The following is a 23,816-nucleotide window of genomic DNA, read 5'->3' as shown; positions in this document are numbered from 1 at the left end:
GGCACTGAGGAGGTTATGATGTAAGGTAATAAAGCTTATAAGGGTATTTGCTTCCCTGGAATGGCTGAGGAAAAAGTGAATTTCTATAATATTTCAGTGGTAATGGGAAATAAGGCACTAATTTTCTTTTCAGCTAAAATTTTGTGACTCACGTTTCCTTAAAGAATGCAGCATGTTGAGAAATCGATGAAGCGACAGGCAAAGCATTAGGGGCAGCCTCGTCTTTCTGCCAGGGAAGCCACTTGAGCATTCTCTTCTTCGCTGGCCTCTGTGTTACTGCGACAGCTTAAAGAAAACATTCCCACCAACAACACTACTCTGATTTGCCTTAACATAAGCATGAGGTTTACCTTTACTTTTTTGCTCTTTCTCCAGGTGGTTGGTAAAGAGCTCCATGGTAAATAATGGGAAGTTATTGATTTGGGAAATCCGTGAAGCAGACAAATCAAGAGGGCAGTTCAAGAAGTTTTGGGGGAATGGAATGAAAAGCTAATGGAAATGTTCCATGAGCTTTTTGAGGTACCTTCATATTCTGGGAGAAAGAATGAAGACCACTGGTTAGGTTTCTCTTACCTGGTGAGATATGTAGCCTAGTTTCTAGGACAGGTGAGTTTGTAAGCTGGATCTAAGTCAGAGGCTGAGACTGTCTGAGTCACCATCAAGTACCGGTCAGTAAGCTGAATGGCAGCCACAATGTAGAGATATTGGTAACCAATAATGCAGTCACCCAGGGAGGGCAAGAGTGACAGAGTTCCCAGATTGGGGTGGATGAGGTTTCAGGAGATGGATGATGTGAGAGAGATTTGTACATGATGCTCACTGCAAGGGCTCCAAGAGGAAGGATCATTCCAGAATGGAGGTAAAAATCATCCACGCCAAGAAAATGGAACTTAGCTGCATTCACAGATTGGAAGCAATGCCGTGTTTTGCTAAAATAAACAACAACAACCACCCTATGATGTGGAGACTGTTACCATCCTTGTCTGATGAATGTATAAATTAAAGTTTAGAATGATTAAATAACTTGGCTTGAACTACCCAGATCTTAAGTGACAGGAACGATCGAAGAGAAACACAAAACATAAAAATTGTGGAACAAGGCCTATTATTCAATGATTACAAAATTTAAAGTGCTGATAGCAAGGTACTCAAGCCAGCATGTAACCTACCCAAGCGTGGGATTTTATGGACCTACACGGATCACATACTCAGGCAGCCAGACCTAGCTAACCAATAGTTTTCCCCATCCCGTCTACTCCATAGCTAGTATACTTCATTGCCACCAGATAGTCTGGTTCTTTTTCTGTCAAATGAGAAACACGAGAATTTTTATAGAAGTTTGAAACAGGACTGGCAGTAAGGATAATGGAGCTATATTATGCCATGAAATGTTGAAATAAATCATTGAGGGCATAAATGTAGATAAAATCAGACTGGGTTAACTAAGTATTGTCTGGAATGAACAGGTTCACCCCACCCCCACACAGTTTGTGAGGCCCTGGGTGGATAGGGGTGACCCAGTAATTTAAAACACAAAGGCTTCCATCAAAAACCAGAACACCTCCTCACCTCCTTCCCCTCCTAAACACACCACTAGGTTGTAACTTTAGAGAGAAGAGCCAGTTTATGATTACAGTACGCCTAAAATTTTTAAAGGGCCTACACATATTTGGAATCTTTGAAAATTAGGAGTAGTGAGCAAACTGCGAGACCTGAAAATGCCACCTAAGTTAAATGAACATTGATGCAGCAGACGTAGGACGGGCAGATAGTTTGCATTAACATCCTGTCTTCAGTGTAACTTTAGAATGCTGTGAGACAGTGGGAGGGGTAGCTGTGGGAGGCGGGACAAGGAGGGAAACACGGAGATAAAGGAGCCACGTTGGCTTCAAGGCAGGAGGGGGCTAGAGCTCCAGCCATGAAGGATCACTGATAGAATCTTTAGATTGTTGACGCCAGGTCACTGCCTTCCTGAAGAACGGCTCCTCCGCCCTCTCTTTGCTTTGTTTGCCCTGAGACAGCCCTGCCTGTCTCACTGTCAGCTCCAGCTGTGCATTAACTCCCATTATTGGAGGAAGTTTAAGCAGCCCTTAGTTTCATGTAAACAAAGCACCTGACACAGGATCCGAACAGACTGCATAATTAGAGCTAATAAATACAAATCGGGAGGGTGAACTGTGGTTCAGTCCACTTGTTTGAGGGGAAATGGTGACCCTGAGCAGCTGTGGGGTCAAAGCTGCCTGCTCTTGAGTTCCCTGTGCGCTCATGAAACTCCAGATCTCAAGGCCCGCTGCGTTGGAATGGCCAAGGGTTGGAGCCGGGTTTCTGTATTCCTAAATAATATCCAAGTACAATCTTTATATTGGAGGCTCATCGAGAATGATCATGACTTTGCTCTGTATTCGGTATAAATTGGAAAAAAAGATGAGAAAACATAGAATTGCTTTATTATCTCCATTTTCATCAAATATAGCAACTAAAGAGAATACTGTGCTTGAAAGTCTGGGCTTTTCAGGAGCAGTTAGCAAACTCGCAACCCAGGTCTGGAAAGCACCAGAAGGAAGCCAGGGATGCTGTTGGCTAGGTCACGGGGCTGGAGGTGAACGTGACGAGGAAAGCCTCCTTTTTTTCTTTTATAAATTGCATAGCTCCTGGTACACAGGGTTCTTGTTGGGCGCTACAGAATGCTCCAAGCAGACCTAGTCTTGTAGTGGTTACGCGTTGGGCTACCATCCACACGGTTGGCAGTTCAGAGCCAGCAGCAGCTCCGCCAGAGAAAGACTGGGCTTTCTACAACTGTAAACAGTGTTTCAGAAACCCACCAGGAATCACTGTGAGTCCACCTTGACTTGCTGGCAGTGAGCTACAGAACACCCAGAGCAACCCCCTCTGACCGAGTAGGACTGAGTCGTAGGGTTTTCTTGACTGTGCTCTTAATTGGAAGCAGATTAGCGGGTCTTGCTCCCATTTGCCTCCTGTCGTGGTTGTTTTGAGGTACCTTCGAAAGTCCGTTCCAACTCACTGGAACCTATGGGCGACAGAACCAACCACCGCCTTGTCCTGCAGCATCCTCACGATTGCTTCTAGGCCTGATCCCATCATTGCAGCCATTGCAACAATGCATCTCCTTGAGGGTCTGGCTCGTTTGCATTCTCCCTCTGCTTTACCAAGCATGAGGTCCCTCTCCAGGGAGTGGTCTCTCCTGACAACCTGTCCAAAGCACGTGAGACCAAGTCTGGCATCAAGCCTCTCAAGACCATGCTGACTGTACTTCTTCCATGATAGATTTATTTGTTCTTTTGACAGTCCATATTCCTTTCCATGCTCTTCAAATGCATCGGCTTCTCTTTAGTTTTACCTACTCAGGGTCCAACATTCACATGGATGTGAGGCTCTTGGGCGGTTTCTAATCTTCACCTTTCGGCTAGCAGCCGAGCTCTCCATTGCTGTGCCATCGCTGCTGCAAAGCATAGCTGTCTGATCAGGGACTCAGAAACGGCCAACTAGGAGAGGGAGGCAGGTAATGGCTATGGAGACTAAAGAGGCACATCGAAATAAAGACTGATGCATTCAAAAGGAGCCAAGAGTTTGAAATTTCACCTGTCCCTCTATACTCCAAGAACTCTGCATCGGCGAATGGAGCCAGTGTGAGAAAGCCCGCAATAAACCCATTTCTAGTCCATGTGTTAAAAACATCGCTTATTACAGTTTCATTCTAAGCATCAGAGCTGCTAACCAGCTTTTGATGGGCCCTCCCGGGCTTTAAGTCAGGTTCACAGGTGCATGCCTACAAACCACTCCCTCCTCCCTCCACAGGCCCATGCACACAGGGGGGACCATCACATACAAGTTTAACTGGGATCCCAGTGGGTGGGAAGAACACAGTCCTGCTGCACACACATGATTCATGCCGACATCACAGCTCTAATGTGGTATGCCACCCTCTAAATTTTTAAAACCTTTTCATAATCGAGTTTAAAACCAGCTGAGGACAGTTTGGAGAGCAATGTGATATCAAAGGGTTTAGTTAAAGTGATTTACTTGTGGGTTTTAAACAGCATTAAGTGGTTTGTGAAAAGTGGTCTGATTTGTGCTTAATATGGATGGTGTTTAAAAGTCTGGGCACTGGAAAGGTGCACCCCTGGAGACGCATCCACCAGGAAAATACAGGCCTTAAATACAGCTGGGTGTTTGCTTCCAAGACTGCCTTTCTGAATATTAGCATTTAAACCACCCACAGAGGCTTTGCGGATGCTTCGCCAGGTAAATGAAGAAGAGATGTGAAAGCTCACACCTCGCTGCAGTAAGACTTTTTTTTTTTTTTTTAATTTAGGGATGGTTCTCAAAAACTGGGTTGACCAGAGAATCACATGTTACATGCACCTGGAGGAAGCTACCTTGAGAAGTTCAGCTCTTTGTACTTCATCCTCTGAAATGAAGTAAACAAAGGGGGAAGGACGCGACGCTCTTTTCCCCATATCCATTCTATTTTAATTAAAACATGCAAGGGAGGCAGCTCAGATCTTTCTGGGGACGATATGAGGACAGTCACAAAGATGTCCCTTTCGTGTGGCACTTTTTTTCAAAATAATTCCAAGTGGGCCATGATACTGTCCTCCATCCTCTTAAGACCCTTAATAATGTCGTGTGAACCATACTATCTACGCAGCATTTTGGGGAGGCTGAAACAAGATTTAACAAATAAGAATGGCAGAGTATTTGGACACAGCTACTGTAAAAACAAATTCCTTGAAAAAAATTTTGTGAGCGTCAACAACAGGCAAAGAACCAATTCTAGAGTCTGGGCTTACTTACAAACCCCCAAATGAATAAGGCCCTGCCTCCTAGAAGATTCTTATTCATAAAGAGAGATGGAGCATGAAGAAAGTAAATAAAAGCAAAAAATATTTCAGAGCATAATAAGTGACAGAAAAGACACAGGGTGGGGTGATTTGAAAAGGGCTACTGAGGTGGAGGCGCTACTCCGAATATGACTAACTGGAGGCACCACTCCAAATATCCCCTGTTGGGGAAAATGACCTGGATAGCCAGGAGGAAAAAGTCGTGTGAATCTCTGCAGAAAGCGGGTTTCAGGATGAAAAAGCAAGAAAGTCCTTGCTCTGAAACGGAAAATACAAAACTCAGCGCTTTCAACTGCATTCTGAATGATAGCCACACTGCAGGACAGAGCAGGGTGAGATCTTGAAGGCAGCGGACTGCCACATCTTTTTCCTGAGAAGGCTCTGGAAGGTTCTAACACACCAGTGAACCTTCAGTTGAGGAACCAGACTCTGTAATCAACCACGGTGACACCAGGGTGGCTTGCCTTTCCCTGAGCAGGAACACATCTTGTACTTTTGCTGCAATCTGGTCAAGGCTGACTCACGGACACCACCCTGTGCGTGTCTGAGACAGTGACTGTTTATGAAACTAGAAAGCTCAGTCTTGCTCCTGCAGAGTCGCTGGTGGTTTCGAACTGACGACCATGTGGATCCCATCTCAATGCATAACCACCAAGGCTACAAATCTAGTGCTAAGGTAAGTCATAAAGTAGTTCTACAAATTAATAGAAACCTTGATTGAACAAAAATATCAAGAGGTGAAGGTGCCGTTCCTCTCCGCAACCCCCATCAGGGGTCGACGCACGTGAAAGTCAGGGCCTTCATTCATAGTCTTGGAAGAATACTGCCCTGTCTCAAGAATCCCACCAGGTGAATGCAGCAGCTTTTGGTTTCCTCACTACACTAAAATTCTGTTCCTTTTAAGTATTCTTTGCGTTGGGGAACAAAACAGGTCACGGGGAAACTGAAATGGGTGGAACGTTGAAGGTGAGGATAGAAGTGATGGTTACCTGGGGACATGGAAAGGGAGAATGGGGCGTCAACATCAGAGTGTTAAAAAAGGTGGAGGAGATTCCTGAGTTGATTGTGCCAATGATCGCATAGTCCTTTTGATAGGACTGAAATATTTAATTGCATGATATTTTAGCGATACTTCATTTAAAAAAGTTTAAAGAAATCTAAAGTAACAAGATCAGGGCTAGAGGGTGGTGGGGTGGTTCCCCAGTAAAGGTTTTGTAGGACCCAGCCTCTTACTATTTTCAAAGGGTTAACAGGTGAATAGATGTGAATAGAAGAAAGCAAAGTGTCTTCACCCAATTTCCAGAATGAAATCAGTCAAAATCACCCCTCTGGAATCCCCGAAAACAGTTTTCATAGCCTTCTTGGCTGGCAGCTTTGCCTTGATGCTCTGACCCAGCAAGTGCCCCGAGAGGCCATTGTTTGGGTCGGACTTTTCTGGAGCTACCCTGTTGAGGCAAAGACAGGTGGACTACTGAGAGAGTGTATCTATTGCCATTCTCCGGTTGCGCATACATTGTCCATACATTTTATTTAGAAATAAACTCATGACTGTATGAACTGAAACTGCAGCAACAATTCTTTTGGGCTTCTCTTCTGATATGCAGGGAGAAGGGCGGTGGGGAACAAGGGGAACGGGTAGAGAGACAAGGAGAAAGATGCATGGAGCAATCACCTTGTGTAAGATATCACATGTCATGGCGTGGGGTGCGTGCTGACTAAATGCTCTGTGATTTATCGCTCTAGTTGCTAATATCCACTGCCATGACACTGCAGAACTTAGAGGGAAATTTCATCCTTAGAGGGTTTATTAAGGAAATGAACACATTGTAATGCCAGTGAGAAATGCTAAGGGTTGTTTATCAGGGCATGTTGCAGAATTCTGTCAAGTTCGCTAATAAATGACCAAGGAGCATATCACTTTCCTACAAGGCTCAACCCACAGGCATTTAGCTTAAGCTCCACGGATCACAAAGCCAACCAACTGAATCAGGTGCCCAGAGGCCCCCCCACTCCAATAAGTTTCAGCCTGAAGCCCCGTGCCCCACTTGCATGGGTCAGCGCGTCCAACTTTCCCAGCTAAGTGCCCGAGCATCCCATTCCGAAGCAAGCTCTTGCACAGAAGCACACAGCTTCACTTGCTCAATGGGTTGGGAAAGTTTATTGCTCTGTTCTGTGCTCTGGCTTCTGGTTCTGTTGCTACTCCTCTGATCGTTGTAGCTTTCTTCTGCATCCTGGAGGTTCACTGTGCAGGGATCTTGGGTCCAGAGAAAACACTCCACTCCTGCCTCTTGCTGGTAATGCCATCCCTTTCCCTAAGTCTCAGAGGGCTCATTTGATACACAGCAGGATGGAACTGCAGGGAATCCCATTCACAATTACTCCTGGGTGAAGTCTATCCATATCTCCTCTCACCTACTCAGACCCATGCAGGGAAAGATCCTTTGATGACAGTTAGACTTGGCTTCCCCGAGACACATCGGAGAATTCAGGGACCCTGCAGAGCTTTGCTCTTATTGCAAATAACAGAGAAACCATTTAGAAAGTTTCTAAAAGCAAACCAACATGAATCAAGTCATGTTTACAAAGAAAATTCTGCTGTTGGATGAAGCATGCTGGATAGAAGTAAGATCGGACAGAAAGAGGCCCGTAAGCAGACACTTGAAAAGTCAGGCTAGACACGATGTGGTGTGGATCAGAAGGGTTCTAGAGAAATAAAATAAATAAATAAACTGAGCAAATTTTAAAAGATATTGTTTCTTCAGGGTAAAATGATTTGGCTATTTACCAAACAGATAATATACAGATGATGAGCTTGAGTTAAAAGAAATGAGTCCGTTTTATTCTGTTTTGAAAGATAATCTCTAAAGAGAACACCCCTCTGAGCAGGGAAGAATAAACACAGGCAGACCTGATCCCCACCCACCGCACTTCAATAACATTGCTGGTAACCAGGGTAATTGCTGTCTGGCCAAGCACCTTCCAGAAAGCAGATACTGCTTAAGACAACATGTAAAACCTGAGAATCACAGAAAAATGCTGAAATAGTTATTATTGCTTACCTTACAAATTGAAATGATGACAATGGACAACAACCTCACAAATGAGAAAGCTGAAGTTTAGCAAGGAAGGCAACTTCATAAAATGTACAACCAAATAAAAAAATACCCCAAACAAACCAATTCCCTGCCATCGACTCAGAGCAATCTGAACAACAGGGTGGAACTGTCCGTCTGTTCTTCCCAGAATATAATCCTTTATGCGAGTAGAAAACCCTGTCTTTCTCAGAACTGTCTGGTGGTTTCAAACTGCTGACCTTGCAGTTAGAAGTCCAGTGTATAGATATATGATCACCATAAAATCACAACAAACTAGTTTGTTCTGGCCGATGGTGACCCTATAGGACAGGGTAGGACTGCCCCTTTGGGTTTCTGAGACTGCAAATCTTTATAGGAGTACAAAGCCTCACTATTCCCCAGTGCAGTGGCTGATGGTTTCAAACTGCTGACCTGAGGTTTGTGTAACTCCTGTGGCACCCGTGCTCGGACATCACACTTAATAACTGAATGACTCCAGTCAAATTAGTTCACATTTCAAGAGCCCATTTTCTTTGTATGCAAAATTAGGATGAAGGGTGCGACAGTTTATTGTGCCAGCCTGGCCGATAAACACAAGTAGGATTAACTGAAGGGCAGAGGGATAAATGGCTCGGTGAGTTTTCTTACTTGCCCATAACTATCATGAGACTAGAGGTGAAACATTTCCCCTGTCGTAGTAATTCAATGCTCCCTTAGTTTCTACTTCATGCTTTAGAGTGTACAAATCATGTCCATGGTGAGCATTTCATATATAAGATATGTTACAAGGGAAGGGAGGGAGGGGAAAAATTTTTTAAAAAGAGGACCTGATGCAAAGGGCTTAAGTGGAGAGCAAATGCTTTGTAAATGATTGGGGCAGGGAATGTGCGGATGTGCTTAATACAATTGATGTATGTATATGTATGGATGGTGATAAGAGTTGTATGAGCCCCTAATAAAATGTAAAAAAAAATATGTTACAAGAAAAGCTTCAAAATGTACAGAAAGAAAATAATCCATTTCAACAGAGCAAACAGTAGTACAGAAACAATATGCAATTCACATAATTTCAACATATTTTATAAAAACATATACAATACCACAATCACATATATATGCTCACTTTCACAGTGTTTGCCTGTAACTGTTTCTACTCCCTTGTGCTCTGGCTCGCACTTCTCCCCAAACCCACCCACACATATAACAGCTCAAAGGAACTACATTCTAAAAAGGAAGCAGACTTCTATCAAATACTCAGTAACACATTTTGGTCCATAGCAGGTATTTATTAAGGAGCTTTGGTGTTATAGAGGTTAGTTGCTTGGGCTATTAACCAAATAATGGGCTATTCCAATCTACTAGACAATCATGGGAAAAAGATGTGGCCCCTCTGCTTCTGTACAGTTCAAACACTGGAAATTCTCTAGCAATTCTTCTCTGTCTTATAGGATGATCATGAACCTGAATCTGCTTGACGGCAGTGATTTTGGTTTGTAAGCATCACTACTATTACTTAATATCAACCTAAGGTCACAGGGACAAGCTGTGGATGCAGCAGAGAGTACAGCAGCCTCTCAGTGGCCATGGGAGAACTTTTAAGCCAAGCCCCCTGCTGTTTGTGAGCCTATTTGCCCAGTATGGTGCCTAGTGAAGACGCTTCTTTGAAAAAGGTTCTGGAAACATGGCATAACATACTCTTCTGGATTCAAGAAAGGGACCAAGTACACAGTTTATAGAACATATAGGACCTTTGGGACAGTAAAATTTAGAAGAATTACTGTGCATGGAAAGATTTTACTATACATGCTAACAAGTATATTCTTTAAGGTTTTATTATATCACAACTGTGTGCTATCTCTTATCTCTCCATCTCTCTATCTGTCTATTTATCTAATATCTGAACTCTTCCACACTCTCCTGCTCAGAAGTAACCATTTTCATGTCACTGAAAAGAAGTTTCTCACTCTAGTTCTTAGGGCACAGACATATATTCCTTTTATGGACTTTGTTGTGTATTTAGAAGTATAATTGTGCTCCATATAATTCAAATACTATTTTGTGCTTTATTTTCCTATATATGCAATCATATTTTTACTGATAATTAAAATTTCATCCTGGTTAGATATTATAAATGTTTGAATTTATTGTTCCTTTCTTCATCCCCTGATAAGGGCCTCTAGGAAACTAGGGTTGAGAATGACCCAGGGGACTGTCTCGAAGGGAATGCTCTTCGTGTTTCTCAACTGGAAATGTATTCATTCATCCCAGTGTCTCTAGGCTCCTTCTTCTTTTGCTGAGGTTTCTAAAACACTCACAAGCAAATATTCTATTTTATCTCATATCCTTTCTGCACAATTGAGGTGACTACATTCTTCTCATTTAATATTCTCATGCAGAAAAATATATTAGTTGATTTCTAATTTTGCTTAGAATTCATTCTATGTTTAGGGAAGTAAATGGCTTAAATTTATTTTCTCATACTCTCATCTCACATTTATTTATTAAGACGATCTTTTCTACCAAATTAGAGCAGTCTGAATTATTGGTTAGAATTGATTGATTGGTAGAATGTCCCAGCAAAAGCTTTTTGGCTTAGTAAGATATTTGGACTTTCCATATCTTCTTGAGTAGGTTTGAGTAATTATATTTTTATTTACCTGGCTATTAATTTTTTCCTTAGTAGTAATTTTTTGCCATATAATCTTCACCACATAGTCTCTTATTACGTTTTTTTTTGCCATTTTCCCCTTTCCTAAGTTTTTATCTTCCTATTTCTATGTGTCAAAATAAATGAATCCAATAACCTTTCCCAACCTTACCTTCCTATTTTCTTTTTCTCCTCTTCTAAACTCTACAAGATATTTGTTTAATCTCATAGAACAAAATTTGCTCTTTGATAACTAGTCTTTCTTTCTGGCTCTAATAGTTGATAAATACATAACCAGGAACAATCTACAAATGACTCACTTATATTATTTATATTTTCCTTATAATATTATTTTATTTGAAGATGCAAATAAAGTAATACATAACTGTATGTGTTGGAATGTGTCCCCTCACAAGATGGATGATAAATCCTAACCCCTATACTTAGGGATATAATTCCATTTGGGGATAGAGTTTTGCTATGTTAATGGGGCCATGTCAGTGTATTGGCTTAAGACAATCACTTTTGAGACATAAAAGATGAGATGAAGAGAAGAAACAAGTGCTCAAGAATGAGAGGATACATGTGTAAATCTCTAAGGAACATCAAAAAGAATATTCACAAAGGCAAAGGCTTTTCCACATAGTGGATAAAAGCCTTCCCAGAACTTTCAACCTCCTAAACTGGGAAAATTAAATTTTTCTATATTCAAGTTGCCCTTTTGTAATATTTATGTTACAGCAGCACTCACAAACTAAGAAAATGTATACAATCTGTAAGGAAAACTAAGAAAATTTGTGACCAGCAGAAGCAAGATTGGAAAGATGGAGGGTGCGGGGAGCAAGGGGAGAAGAGCAGATGGGGCAAGAGGAAGGAGGGCAAAGGAAACACAAAGACAGATCCACCTACATGGGCTCACTTGCACACTGTCACTGTACTAAAGACGGAACCTGGCAGCCGCATTCTGTGTTTTCCCTGGGTGTGTTACACTCCTCAAATAAAAGGAGATAAAATAGAAAAAAGAAGGGTCACAATTTTCAAAACCCCATGAAACCTTCCAGTTTCTCTTCCCATCCTATTTAAACACTGCTCTGATACAGGGGATACAGGAAGAAAAGGAATTTAGGGACTGACTTCAATGCTTTCATAGCAAGCACATGGCTAGTGTTAAACAAGTTAAAAAAAATGTTTGGTGTTCAACTATGGTGGTAGTTATAGTTACTACGACCTCGAAGGAGAAAAATGGGGCTTCCCACTTCTGTGATGAGTACAATCGGAGACCCACAGGGCAGTTCTACCCTGTCCTACAGGGTCGCCGTGCGTCAATAGCAATCCTATGGCAGTGCGGTCGATTTTGTTTCTACAGTGGCAGTGATTGGATCCTCTGCTCTGGTTGTCTATGGATTAGCGCCTCTGTCTCACTCACTAAAGAGTCTCCTATGGGAAAGACATTCTCTCCTGCTTGTCTTTGTATGCACTCACCCAGTGTTTCACACCCAGTATATTTTGAATAGCATTTTATTTTCAGTTAGTTAAACTGAATTGAACTCTGTCTAGATGACGAAGCCTTGAGGAATGGAAAACTGGCCATTTTCACGGGGAGAGAGATTAAAAACAAAAATAAATTGGTATTTCAAGACCTCCAGATACTATTACAAACCACTACATGAATACATACCTTCCTGAATTCATACCTTCTCATAAATGGCTCTGTCATTAGAATGAGGAGAAGTAATTAAGATGAAAATTCTTCTGCTTATATTTTATGCACAGGATCCTGCCGGGTGTCTTTCATTGTAACCAAAGTGACTCTTCTGTCTAAACTCTTACTAGCGCAACGATTCTCAATCTACATCAACAGTTAAATTAATGTTTGTTGTATGTAAACACTGAAATGAGTGACGATGCCACTCCCAGAGAAACTTAAAAATCTCTGTTGTAAAGCACTCCTCCCCCACCCCATCCCCAACATTTTCAGAATCTTTTCTCTTCACTATTTTATATTCACTTATAAGTCACTTGGGGAGGTAGTAGGATCAGTCAGTAGCACGCACTTAGATGCTTGAATTCCCAAGTATTTCAGATGTTGTTTGTATTAAGGACAAATTAAGCTGAAAGTTGTAGTCTGGGGGGCTTTTGGAAAAGAAAAGCCTTTAGGCGCCTAATGGCTTGTTCCGGTTTGGCCTATGTGGGAAGCATAACAGGCAACTTGCACAGCAATTTATAGGAGCTGGGGTAAATGGACCATAGTTAGAAGTCGGATTTACGAACTGTTCGCTAAACTGGTAATTAGCCAGAGATGCAAAGCCACAGACTGGAGGTGCTCATAGCACAACGGAGCCAGGATTATTTTGTTGTCATTTACAGCTTAAATTAATCGAGTTTCTCAATGTTATTTCCCTCTGAGAAGGAGGCCTGTTTTGTTATATTTAGCAACTCAAAGAGAGAGAGAGAGAGAGAGAGAAGGGTGGAGGGGGCAGCAAAAAATTGGGAGGGGGTTGAAAGAGGGGCAGTTGAAGGTCTTTGAAGAGGAGATCATAGATCTGCTGTGACCTTACACTTGACAAGTCATAAAAGCAAAGGGGTGGGACTTCCTTAGAGGTGGGTCTTCTGTGTCTAAATGGATGCCATTAGTTTATAATTTTGTGCTCATTGTTATACCATTTAACAATAACGTTGAAAACATAATTATTTGGAAATTGTGAATTTCCTCTATTTTCATTTAGTTATTGAGCATATTGCTATTCAATAAAATTTGGATTATTTCTGATTACTTCATTTTGAGAGTATACGTAGAAACATTGATTACCTTTCTAAGTCTTCTATACCTGTGAAAGAAAAAGCATTAAAGCACAGCCCAGAATCACCATGGTAACCCCATTTTGGAAACTCTTTTGTCTATAACATTTGATCACCTATGAATGTATTATGGAGAAGAAAGAGAAATAAGCATTTCTTATAATTGTAGCAACAATTTATCCTCTCTTTTATTTTTGGCCTACCATAAACTGTTAAAAATAAAAGCAAGATCAACTTTTGACCAGCATGGCTCTTAGTTTTCAGATTGGCTCCATGAGTCTCTCTATGGGGAAGTTTGAAGTGATGTTTTCTTGCGTGGATAATATTCTGAATATTCGCGAGAAGTGTGTGTGTGTGTGTGTGTGTGTGTGTGTGAGAGAGAGAGAGAGAGAGAGAGAGAGAGACAGAGAGAGAGAGAAACAGAGAGGTAGTTTGTGAATATTGGCTCGAAAACCAAATTTCTACCAGAGATATCATCAAGACTAAAGAAGTCCCATCCCCGTAGTCTGATGTCTCTATCTGAGGCTCTGAGATGCCAACAGCTACAGTAGAGAGTTGTACAATGGCACATACTTGGAAGTAAATGAAAAGTTATAAAGTGTCTTGAAGTAATTATTCTGGCTTCCCACAATCCAGAGGTTCTGAATCGTTGTATCAGTGGTAAGAAACCAAAGGATGAAAGCTCTGTTCTTTGACTAAGACTTCAACAGACAAGGTGGTCTAGGAAGGAAGGCGAGTGAGGAAAACGTGTGAGCAACAGCTAAATGGTGAGAAAATGCAGGGCATGTCTTGGGAAATTGCGATGCGATTATGCAGAGTAGTTAAACGATAGAAAAGACTGGAGAGTGTATTTTGCTTTATTTCTTGGTGAGGGAGAAACGCAGAAATGAGGAAAGATAAGTACATTGAGAGAATGAAACTTGGATAGTTAATAAGGCAGAGCTAGACTATGAACTCCATGTTGCAATGACATCTAACACACAGCTCATAGTCGCTCAGATTATCAAACAGAATCATCTGTGATATCTGCTACTCATCCGTTTTGACAGACAAAATGGGGTTCTCATGATGTTAATTCATTTAACAAACATTAACCTCAAGCCATTCTTTTAAGTTAATATTTGTTAAATAAATCATGGCATAAGCGAAACAAATATGGAAGAGCAGGATTATAAAATTTTATTTAGTTTAGCATTTTACATTTTAGGTGAAATGTTAGTTCCATAGATGCCAAAAATACTGCACAAAGTCTTAGCTAGCCCAGAGAACCAGGCTTTTCATCAATCTTTTAAGCAAAACTGAGGCCAACGAAGACAACAGTTTTATGGAACACATTATAGATGGACAAGCCTTAGATTTATGGGTTTATTTCAGAGAGGAGGTCCAGTCAAAGCAGTTTCCCAACGGAATCTGGTCATTGCTCATTCTTTGAGGGCAGCGAAGGCTGTCTCACAAGGTTTTCAGTGGGAAGCCTTGCTTCATCTAAACCGCAGCCCTGGGCCGGCCCATGGAGACTTCATTTTGTTCCCAAGCCTTGAGAACACTTCAAAGGAACATGATCAGAGTCCCCTGAGGATGCCCAAACTGCCATTTTGTCACAGAATTGAAGCGCTTCCTGATGGGGATTGAGAAACAAGATATTTTGTTTAAAGAAGGTTCTATGATATGTAGCAGTATGTTTCAGCTGCCTCTCATTTTGTGTAAGTAGTGCGTGTGTGTGTGTGTGTGTGTGTGTGTGTGTGTGCATAACTGTTGCTGTCAAGTAGCTTACATGACTCTCATGATATGTGTTGTCCTCACGGCACCAGGGGAGGTTGAGGTTTATGAACCTTTGGGAGCAGATCTCCAAGCATTCTTCCTTCTAGGGTACCTCTGGGTAGGTATGTTCTAGAAGTAAATGTCTCAATTTATTCTATTAATTTAAAAAATTTCATAACTTTAAAATTTTCCCTTTAGCGAGACTGGAGTTTTGTACTCTTTTACTTGTGCTACCTACTACCGAAACTCTTTCAGATATTGGCCAGGACAATCTGACTTTGGTGCTCCACAAGATATAAAAACTATTATGTATACATAGTCTATGTTATGTTGCGGTTATGCTTGGTGATTCTCATTTTGAGTTGTATGGGCATATAGTTCACACACCATACAATCCAACAGCTTACAGTCACCTCTATGGCCAATTTTAGAGCATTTACTTATTTCTTGTCCTCACTGTTGCCAGCTCCCCTCTTCCCAAACCTCCCTGCCAGAATTCAAAGAACCCATGCATGCAGCCATTGCCTCTGTAGCTTTCCCCATCCTGGATTTCAGCTACCGAAAACAGACAGAAAACCAAACACAGCAAAAAACAAAATGAAAAACCAATTCATTACGCATGATAGCAAGGCTAGGCACACCCTGGACTACAGTCAGAGGGGACGCCCCAGAGGCTTAAGGCATGAGCGGACGCTGAACTTGGATTTGGGATTCCCCCTGTCATCCATAGCCTGGCTTTCGTGTTTGTGTGACATCGTGCTGTGCTATTTATGACTGTTATTTAGCCTTTCCGATTATTTGCTGTGTGCGTTTTCTAGTCCTCTAGTGTTCTTCGTGCTGGTGTCGGCCAATTGGTAATCTTCAAAATGTCCCTTGTCTCCCTTTACTGCTCCTTTTACTGTCCCAGAATCCCTTTCTGAAATAGTAATCTGAAAGCCACCTGCATGCACAATCTCTAGGGGACTTTTCAGAGCTTCACACAGTTCTAGTGCAGCGCAGTTAGAATGGGACAAGATGCCTGCCTGTTCTCATATTCACCCTTGAATTTTGTAGATATAAATTTACTCGTGAAAATTTGACACAATCTATAATAAATTTTCTAACATGGAATGATAATTTCAGAGATGAGTTTCAGTGCTCTTCATCTGCATCAATATTACGAGTGACCGCAAGCCCTAAAATATATACTCAATCACAACTGGCCATCATTATCGCTGTGTTTATAATTTTCCAAATGGTTTTAAATCGATTACTGCTGCTGAAGTAGCTCTCATCAGAGTGGTGGGAATTCTTGTGAACCTTTGTAGCGAGGGTCAATTTCTCAATAGAAGAGCAATGAGCACAAAGAAGATAGCTCTGAAATAGCCTTCCTTCTGGCTTCGTCCCCTGACTGTGCGGGCATTTCAATGGACCATCAGTCATCCTAATATAGCTCATTTCTACTCAAAGAAGTGATTTCTCCCAGAGGATGAAAATTGTTACCTATATTCGTAATCTCTAGGCTATTGTAATAACGATGAATTCTCTTTTCCTTTTGTGTTGTTACTGGCAATTTAGGGGAAAAATAGATAAGTTAATTTAGGCAGATGTTCATGCAGTTGGATTTCTTCCTTGGGTCAAAACCAGTAGGTCAGGATCTTAACCATACCACCTTAAGCTCAGAGGACCTATAGAACAGCAAGTCACAATATATTGTACATTGTGCCTTATGTCTTAGGAAGTCAACTATCAATCTCCTTTCCTTGAGATAATAATATAATCTTCATCATTATGCTTCCTGTCATTGAATAAGCTCTAATTTACAAAGGAAGTATTATTGATATGTGAATGCTTGCTTTCCCTCATTATACAATTTATTAGACAATGAAGAGAACCAAGATACCTAGGGTCTACATTGTTTTATGTTCTTAATATGTTAAAGGCAGTGTCGCAGAGGAAACAACAAAACAGCTTGCTCGTTAGCTAGCCCAGCATGGAGTGGAAAAAAGGGGCAGAAACAAGACCATAATTATACCCATGAATTCCTCTTCTTCTTTAGAAAAAGAAAGAAGCCCCCTGCCCCTCAGTAGAAGTGTCCTCTAGGGCTTGTACTAAGAATATATTTTTCTGTGTGTCTACGAGTCAGTGTGCGAGCTTGATCATTGTTGCCTGGAAAACACAACATGAATTCCCACCAGAAATCAACTAATGGGTGCTTCAAGTGCAATTTTCTGTGTGTGTTAAATGAATAAGTTGAAAACTTTACTTTAGCGAAGGCTCCTTTGGTGAGCAGGGGAATATTGCATGGGATTTTGTGTGGTTCTTTGCTTCGATTACAGTCATTTAAAAGAAAAACAAAATAAAACCCACTGTTTCATGCTGATTCTGACTCATAGCAACCCTGTAAGGGCAGTACAGAACTGCTCCCTCGGGTTTCCGAGTTATAAATCTCGGTGGAAGGAGACTGTTTCATCTTTTCCCAGGGAGCAGTGGCGGGTTCAGATGACCTGTCTCGCCCCTGGGCTGCAAGGGTTTGTTCTTTTTAAACTTTTCATTGTGAACTAGGTGGCAGTATACATTTCAGCTTTATATACCTTGCCCAAAGTGTTCCTTTTTAAAAACAAAGCTTATATCATGACCCCCTAGCCTGATGTATTTGCATTCAGGATTTTTTAAGCACACACTTGACTTACAGTCTATTATCTGTGTAACTGGTACCCTGCCTTTTGACCCGAAATAAAAACTGATGCCTAAACTACTTTGACATTTCTATTTCTTTGAATAACTCCTAAATATATGGGGCTCAATGACCTATGGTGTATTTATTTATGCACAGACAGAAAGAAAAGAAAATATGCTGTTCATCAGAACTATGTGTTCTCATATTCATTAGTCAAGATTATCTTTGTCCACAAAAAGTCTAGGAAATTAAACATGTAATAATGGAGGTTTAATATGGGTGCACAGCGGGAGTGCTTCTGCATGACTGTGTTTTAACAAAAGTTAATGGCCAAGTAATGGAAATAATGAGCTGAAGTGAAAGCCAATATGAGTTTGATGAGAGAACATTTGAATGGAAATATGCCCAAGGAGAAAACCCCGTGGAACATTGATTTCCTAGAACTCCTAGAGCGTATTTGTTTTGTAGGAAACGCGGGCATGTTTGCTAAAGAAACCTAAATGAATGTGTGGTGGTGATCTTCAAAAGCTATGAGATAAAACAGACTTCCTAAAAAAAGGAAGTAAATGAGAAAAGCAGCAATTTAAAAAGCCAAGTAAAAACAATGAAACCTATAGAACCTTCTCTATTTTCATTAACTCTCCATCAACCACTGACTTATGCACAGACGGTCACTGAAAGAACCATGGAGTAAGTAAATATTCAACCTACCAGTCGAGTAACCTCTACAAAAGGCATTGAACTGGGAGTTGGCAAAAGAGCGTAAGAGTAAAGAATACTGGTACTTTGAGGTTTCCAGCACTAATAAATAAAATAACTTAGATGAATAAGGAACGCATTTTATGATAAAGCCATTTAGTTGTATGGTAAGTGAATATGTCAGTAAAATTATTAAAATAAACCAAACAAACAGACATATTTATCATATGATCCACTGAGTTGGGTCCTACATACAGGGCTGTATAGGGCAGTAGAATTACTCCTTACGGATTCTGAGAGGGTAAAATGTCACTTGACCACACAGCTTTATCTTTCTCATGTGGAATGGCTGGTAGGTTTCAGTGTCCAACCCTGGGGCTACCATGCTAATCTAGAGAACCTGAAAACTTTTTTTCTTTTTGGTTCTGGATGCTAGTCAAAATCCAGTATCTTTTCTCCAAATTACTAAAGAAAGAACGGGGGAGTAGTAACTTTTTTCCAGAAATATTGACATCTGAAATTTTCAAAGATTCAAAGGTTGAAATTATTATATATATAATTTATGAAACCTGGGATTGTCCAGTATGAAAGATAAAGTAATCTTGACAGCAATAAATATTCATTCACTAAGTATTTCAATGTACTTTCAAACAAATAAATGAATTTTACTTCCACTAGATATGAGTTAAGTTAACATGTATTGCTACCGGAGTTCCAATTTATACATTCATGAGTTTATTACAAAGAAAGTATGCTTAAACATGCTTGGTGATCAGCGAATCCTTTTGGCTGGGTTTATTCAGTAATACACTCATCAGAGTCTTGTTAGAGTCCCTTAAAAAACACATTTTGTGGCATCTATTTTTCACCTCAGAAGTGAATAGCTCTTTTCTTGAAACAATTTTTATACCTGGAAATCAGTCTCTTCCCGTCTTATTTTAATGGACTTGAACCTGAGCCAAGTCATGGTGAGTTTCTAGTTTTTGGCATACGGTGGGCAATGTTGTGCGAGCTTCATGTATTGGTGGCCAATGCTTATGAAGTATGCGGTATAGTTCAGACTTGGTGCCAAGCATTTAACATTTGGATTTCTTTCTTTTTGCTTTAAATAATTTTTAATTAAAAAATTTTTTAGCAAAATAAGAGTAGCTCCCAGTGGTTTGCTGGCTCAGTTACATGCAAGGCAGAGAAGTCAGTCATAACTTTCGGAAACTGTTTTTAAGGATTCCAAAAGAATAATCTTGATAGATTTTCCCTACAGATGATTACAGGGGCATTTAATAAATAAATTTTAAGACACTTGAAAACTATAATCATGAGGAAAAATCCAGAGAAGTTATATTAATGTATTTTTGTTCGGTTAGTCTTCAACCTTTTTGGAAGGTAGTTGTGACAAGTTTATGGCTCTTGTATTGGCCAGGAATATCAGTGATTTGCCAATTAACACTCAGTATTCTCCCATGGCTGACAACAATTTAGTCAAAGTATATGAGTTCTACTTCTAAATATTGGGATAAGACTTAGATGGAATGCAAGTCCCTACCCAGATCACAGCGCTGTGACAACAGGAAGAATTGGTTTCTGAAACTGGGGTAGAGCTGAAAAAGCCTGGATGGTGACTAAGAACAGTGACAAATATGACATGATGCTCTCTTGTGAATATTATGGAAAATCATAGGTAAATCACAGATTCAGTTACTGTTTCAGGATATGCTGAGATTGAGTTGATAAAGGAGTTCCTATATATGTTATTCATCGATTACAAGCAAATATATATATTCTGCCATTGAGTTGATGACAACTAATGGTGGCCCTATAGGACAGGGCAGAACTTCCGTGGGTTTCAGAGTTTGTAACTTATTACAGGAGTAGAACATCCCATCTTTCTACTATAAAGTGGTTAGTAGTTTTTAACTACTGACCTTGTGGTTAGCATCCTCAAACATAACCACTATACTATCAGGGGTCCCCAGATAGTTTACAGACAGAAGCATTAACCAGTACAGGAAGAGAACTAAGCAAATGTAGTAAGGTCATTTACTTTAATAAATATAAACTCAAACAATTTCACATTTCCCCCTCTTTCCTAAACAACACTTCGACCCAGAGTATTGACATGTGGAAGAGCTGAGTCGTCTGAGTTTGAAATCAGTATTGTTTTCTCACTCAGCTGGAAGTTATCGGTGAAGAGAAAGAAGAAAAATTAAAGAAAGAAAAGCAGTACTTTTCAGCTCCTGGAAAATGAAAAGCTTATATGCTATGATAGAAAACTCACGATCACATTATCCTTCTCACTAGTTTTCTTTTGACAAAGCAATGTTGCTTGATACTGTAAACTCCCAGTGTGAGGTCCGTGAAGAGTTGATGGAGAGCACTCTTAGGGGAGTGAAGGAAACGGGACAGGCTCACAGGGCACACAGAAACATCAGGCCGAGCAATGCTCTTCAAATGGAATGGCTTGTACTGCTGCGTGTGTCTATTCTGATCATACTGATTTCAAAAGTGCATTCGAGGAACACAGATAACCGAGCATTGTAAACCGAGTACTTGCTCTTGTTAAACAAGGAAAACACTTTTCGGAGGTCTCTATAAGTTTGAGTTACATTTTGGTTTTCTTTCCTCCACCCCCTACTCCCACCCTAGATTTGAATGAACAGCTTCCAAAACAGTCAACCAGCATTTGATTAGCGCAGCCACCTGGAACAAGCGTCTTGCTGCTGTGCTTTAGCTCCCCCACTAAAAGAAATACATTCTTTCTCAAAACCAGATGAACAATTTGCCTCATGCCTATCCCGAATGATCATTCTTCCCAGGCAATATCCGTCCTCGGACCTGAACAAATCCCATTAATTCCACAAATTATATTCCCTGATATCGGCAATGTAAATCACTTTAAAAATAGTTCAAATATATTTTAAGGGAATATTATTTAAATAGCCCCTAAAACTGACTTAAATTATACTTACTATATTATTACTTAAGCCACTGCTGTCAAGTCAATTCCTACTTATAGGCAAAGTAAAACAGAACAAAAGCTTCTCATTTTTATAGGTCAAATAAAAACAAACTGAGAGTGAAACTAAAACAAGCAATATTATTTTAACACGATGTAGAATGTGTGGAAATGCTTGGTACATCATGGGGCTCTCAAATTTGACACAATCAGCCAACACCGGCCATCATTTTCTCTGTTGATGCTCTCACGAGGCTCTCTAGACTTTACTTTCCAAGTACACCTGTACACAAATATCCCTGCACATTTCTCTTTTGCTTGTGTCAAGCAAAACAATACTGCACTATTTTGTATCAACATGATTGGAAAAGAAAACATAAGCATTACTCTGAATATAACTTGAGAACACTATATCATACAATGAGCAGAAAGCTAGTCCAGTTTATGTTTGTATTATTATTATATTCACATTGTACTGAACAGACATTACTTAAAATTGTTACAGGTTAATGGATTGTTCATGGATCTGCAAATCAAAATGAGAAACTAAATCTCAAGAAGCTTAATGTAAGGTTTTGCTTTCTTCATAACTTGGTGAAATCCCCAGTTTGCACAGAAACATTATTAAACAAAGAAGTTTGATCATACTGATGCGGAACTTTGGGTTATTTTTTTAGACTGCAAGATGTTCTTGTACATTTAATACCATTGACAAATTGAACAAGTCTGATGCCACGAATTTAAATTACAGAATCAACTTCTAACCTTTTGTTCGCTCTTACTGCTTTGTCTCCCTTCTTCCAAGAGATGGTTGGTTTTGGAGAGCCTTGGGGTTTGCACTCCATGGTGACTTCTTGGCCTTTGGTAACAATGATTGTTTTCTTCAACTGATTCAGTGCAAAAGCGGGAGCTGAAGCTATTGAAAAGAAAATGCTAGTTGTACCAAATGCAATGCCAGTTTTTCAACAAGATTTTGCAACTTTTAGTAGTCATATGATATCTACACATGCTCATTAATTAATTTATTTATTCATGGATCGGTGTTTTACTGGCTGCGCTTTTCACCAACAGGTAATGATTTCATACGATGTGAGTTTGCAAAGTCTGTTTTGAATCCGACATGTTTTATTTCATGATTATCAACTTTCATGGTGAAAGACTCGTGAGCAGCTTGGCCATCAAGGAATGCTACTTGGACTCTCTTAGGAGAAAGGATGGTTATGTGTGGTAAAGGCAGTTCTGTGTCTTCATTTCATAGACATTTTATTTTAATATAATATAAAATTAAAAATAGTATAAAAAATTTTTAATGAAATATTTACCTTTTAAAAACAAATCTATCTTTGTAGTGGTAATTATTTGTATAGATTTGGTCATTCATTAATATGAACATTATTTTAACTGACCTTTCATCATGGCACATTTTAATCTAAAAGAAAGCTAACCATATGTGCTTCCCTGGTAGCATTCTTAATGATAATTTCCAGGTTGCTTCCTATGTATTTTCTGTCTATTCTGTAACAATACAGCACATGGCCCTGTGCCAGAAAAATAAATACATACGTGCACAGTGATGTGCAGTAGACTGGAAGAAAATAAAGAAATGAGTGGGGTGGAAAGCAATAGCATTGTGTTTGCTCACTGGGAATAGGACTTCCAACAGGTACTTTTTGAGAACAGATGCACTGAATAAAATGGAGCATACGTGCGAGACTGTCTGGGTAAGTTACCAACTAGGAGAGGGCTGGAGCTGAATCCACTCTTTATGGAACAAGTATCAGCACATAATTTGACAAGAAAGTACATTAATATTGATTGGGTAGGGTGTTAGAAGCATATTTTTATATTTGTTTTTGATGAGCATGTTGTACTTTAGAGAAAATTCTAGTACAAACATTCATAATTCAGTAATAGATCTATGCCCTATTTAGCTGATGTAAAATAGTAGATTTCCAGGTTCCCGAGATTGCTGTTAATGCTGGGACGTGCGAGTTTAAGTGAGAAGTGCAACACATCCTTGGCCTAGTGTCTGCTTTGGGGAGAACCTACAGTCACATGAGCTGGTGTCCTCGAGGCATTACTCTTGGTATGTACTGCATATGTCACTGAACAAAAGGTAAGGAACCCCTCAAAGGGCATAAAGTAAAATGTACTCGACTGGCCCAAACCGTTTCAATCCAAGAAGTCTATTGCCGTGAGCTGAGTCTGTCCCTCAGTGTCTAAAGGTTAGTGAGGGAATGATCATGCCAGATGACATCCCAACACAAGCTGCGACCCTAGAAAACCGGTGGCCTTGGCTTCAGAAAGACTTTCCCTCTTAGGGATGATAGGGCCCCATGGCGAGAGGGTGAATTTCTTGGGAGTC

General features: G+C 40.2%; 1 protein-coding gene across 1 annotated transcript in view; it reads right to left on the bottom strand.

The window, feature by feature from the left end:
* CNTN5 (contactin 5) overlaps nucleotides 1-23,816 on the bottom strand; it is a 557,068-nt gene that overhangs the window by 268,962 nt on the left and 264,290 nt on the right. The window contains exon 12 of the mRNA XM_075547810.1: nucleotides 22,217-22,367. Within this exon, the coding sequence (XP_075403925.1) occupies nucleotides 22,217-22,367 (151 nt within the window). The remainder of the gene's footprint in view (nucleotides 1-22,216; nucleotides 22,368-23,816) is intronic.

Source organism: Tenrec ecaudatus, chromosome 4 (genome assembly GCF_050624435.1).
Source record: "Tenrec ecaudatus isolate mTenEca1 chromosome 4, mTenEca1.hap1, whole genome shotgun sequence".
NCBI lineage: Eukaryota > Metazoa > Chordata > Mammalia > Afrosoricida > Tenrecidae > Tenrec > Tenrec ecaudatus.
The sequence above is the reverse complement of the archived record's forward strand: the minus strand, read 5'-3'. Positions and strand labels throughout refer to the sequence as shown.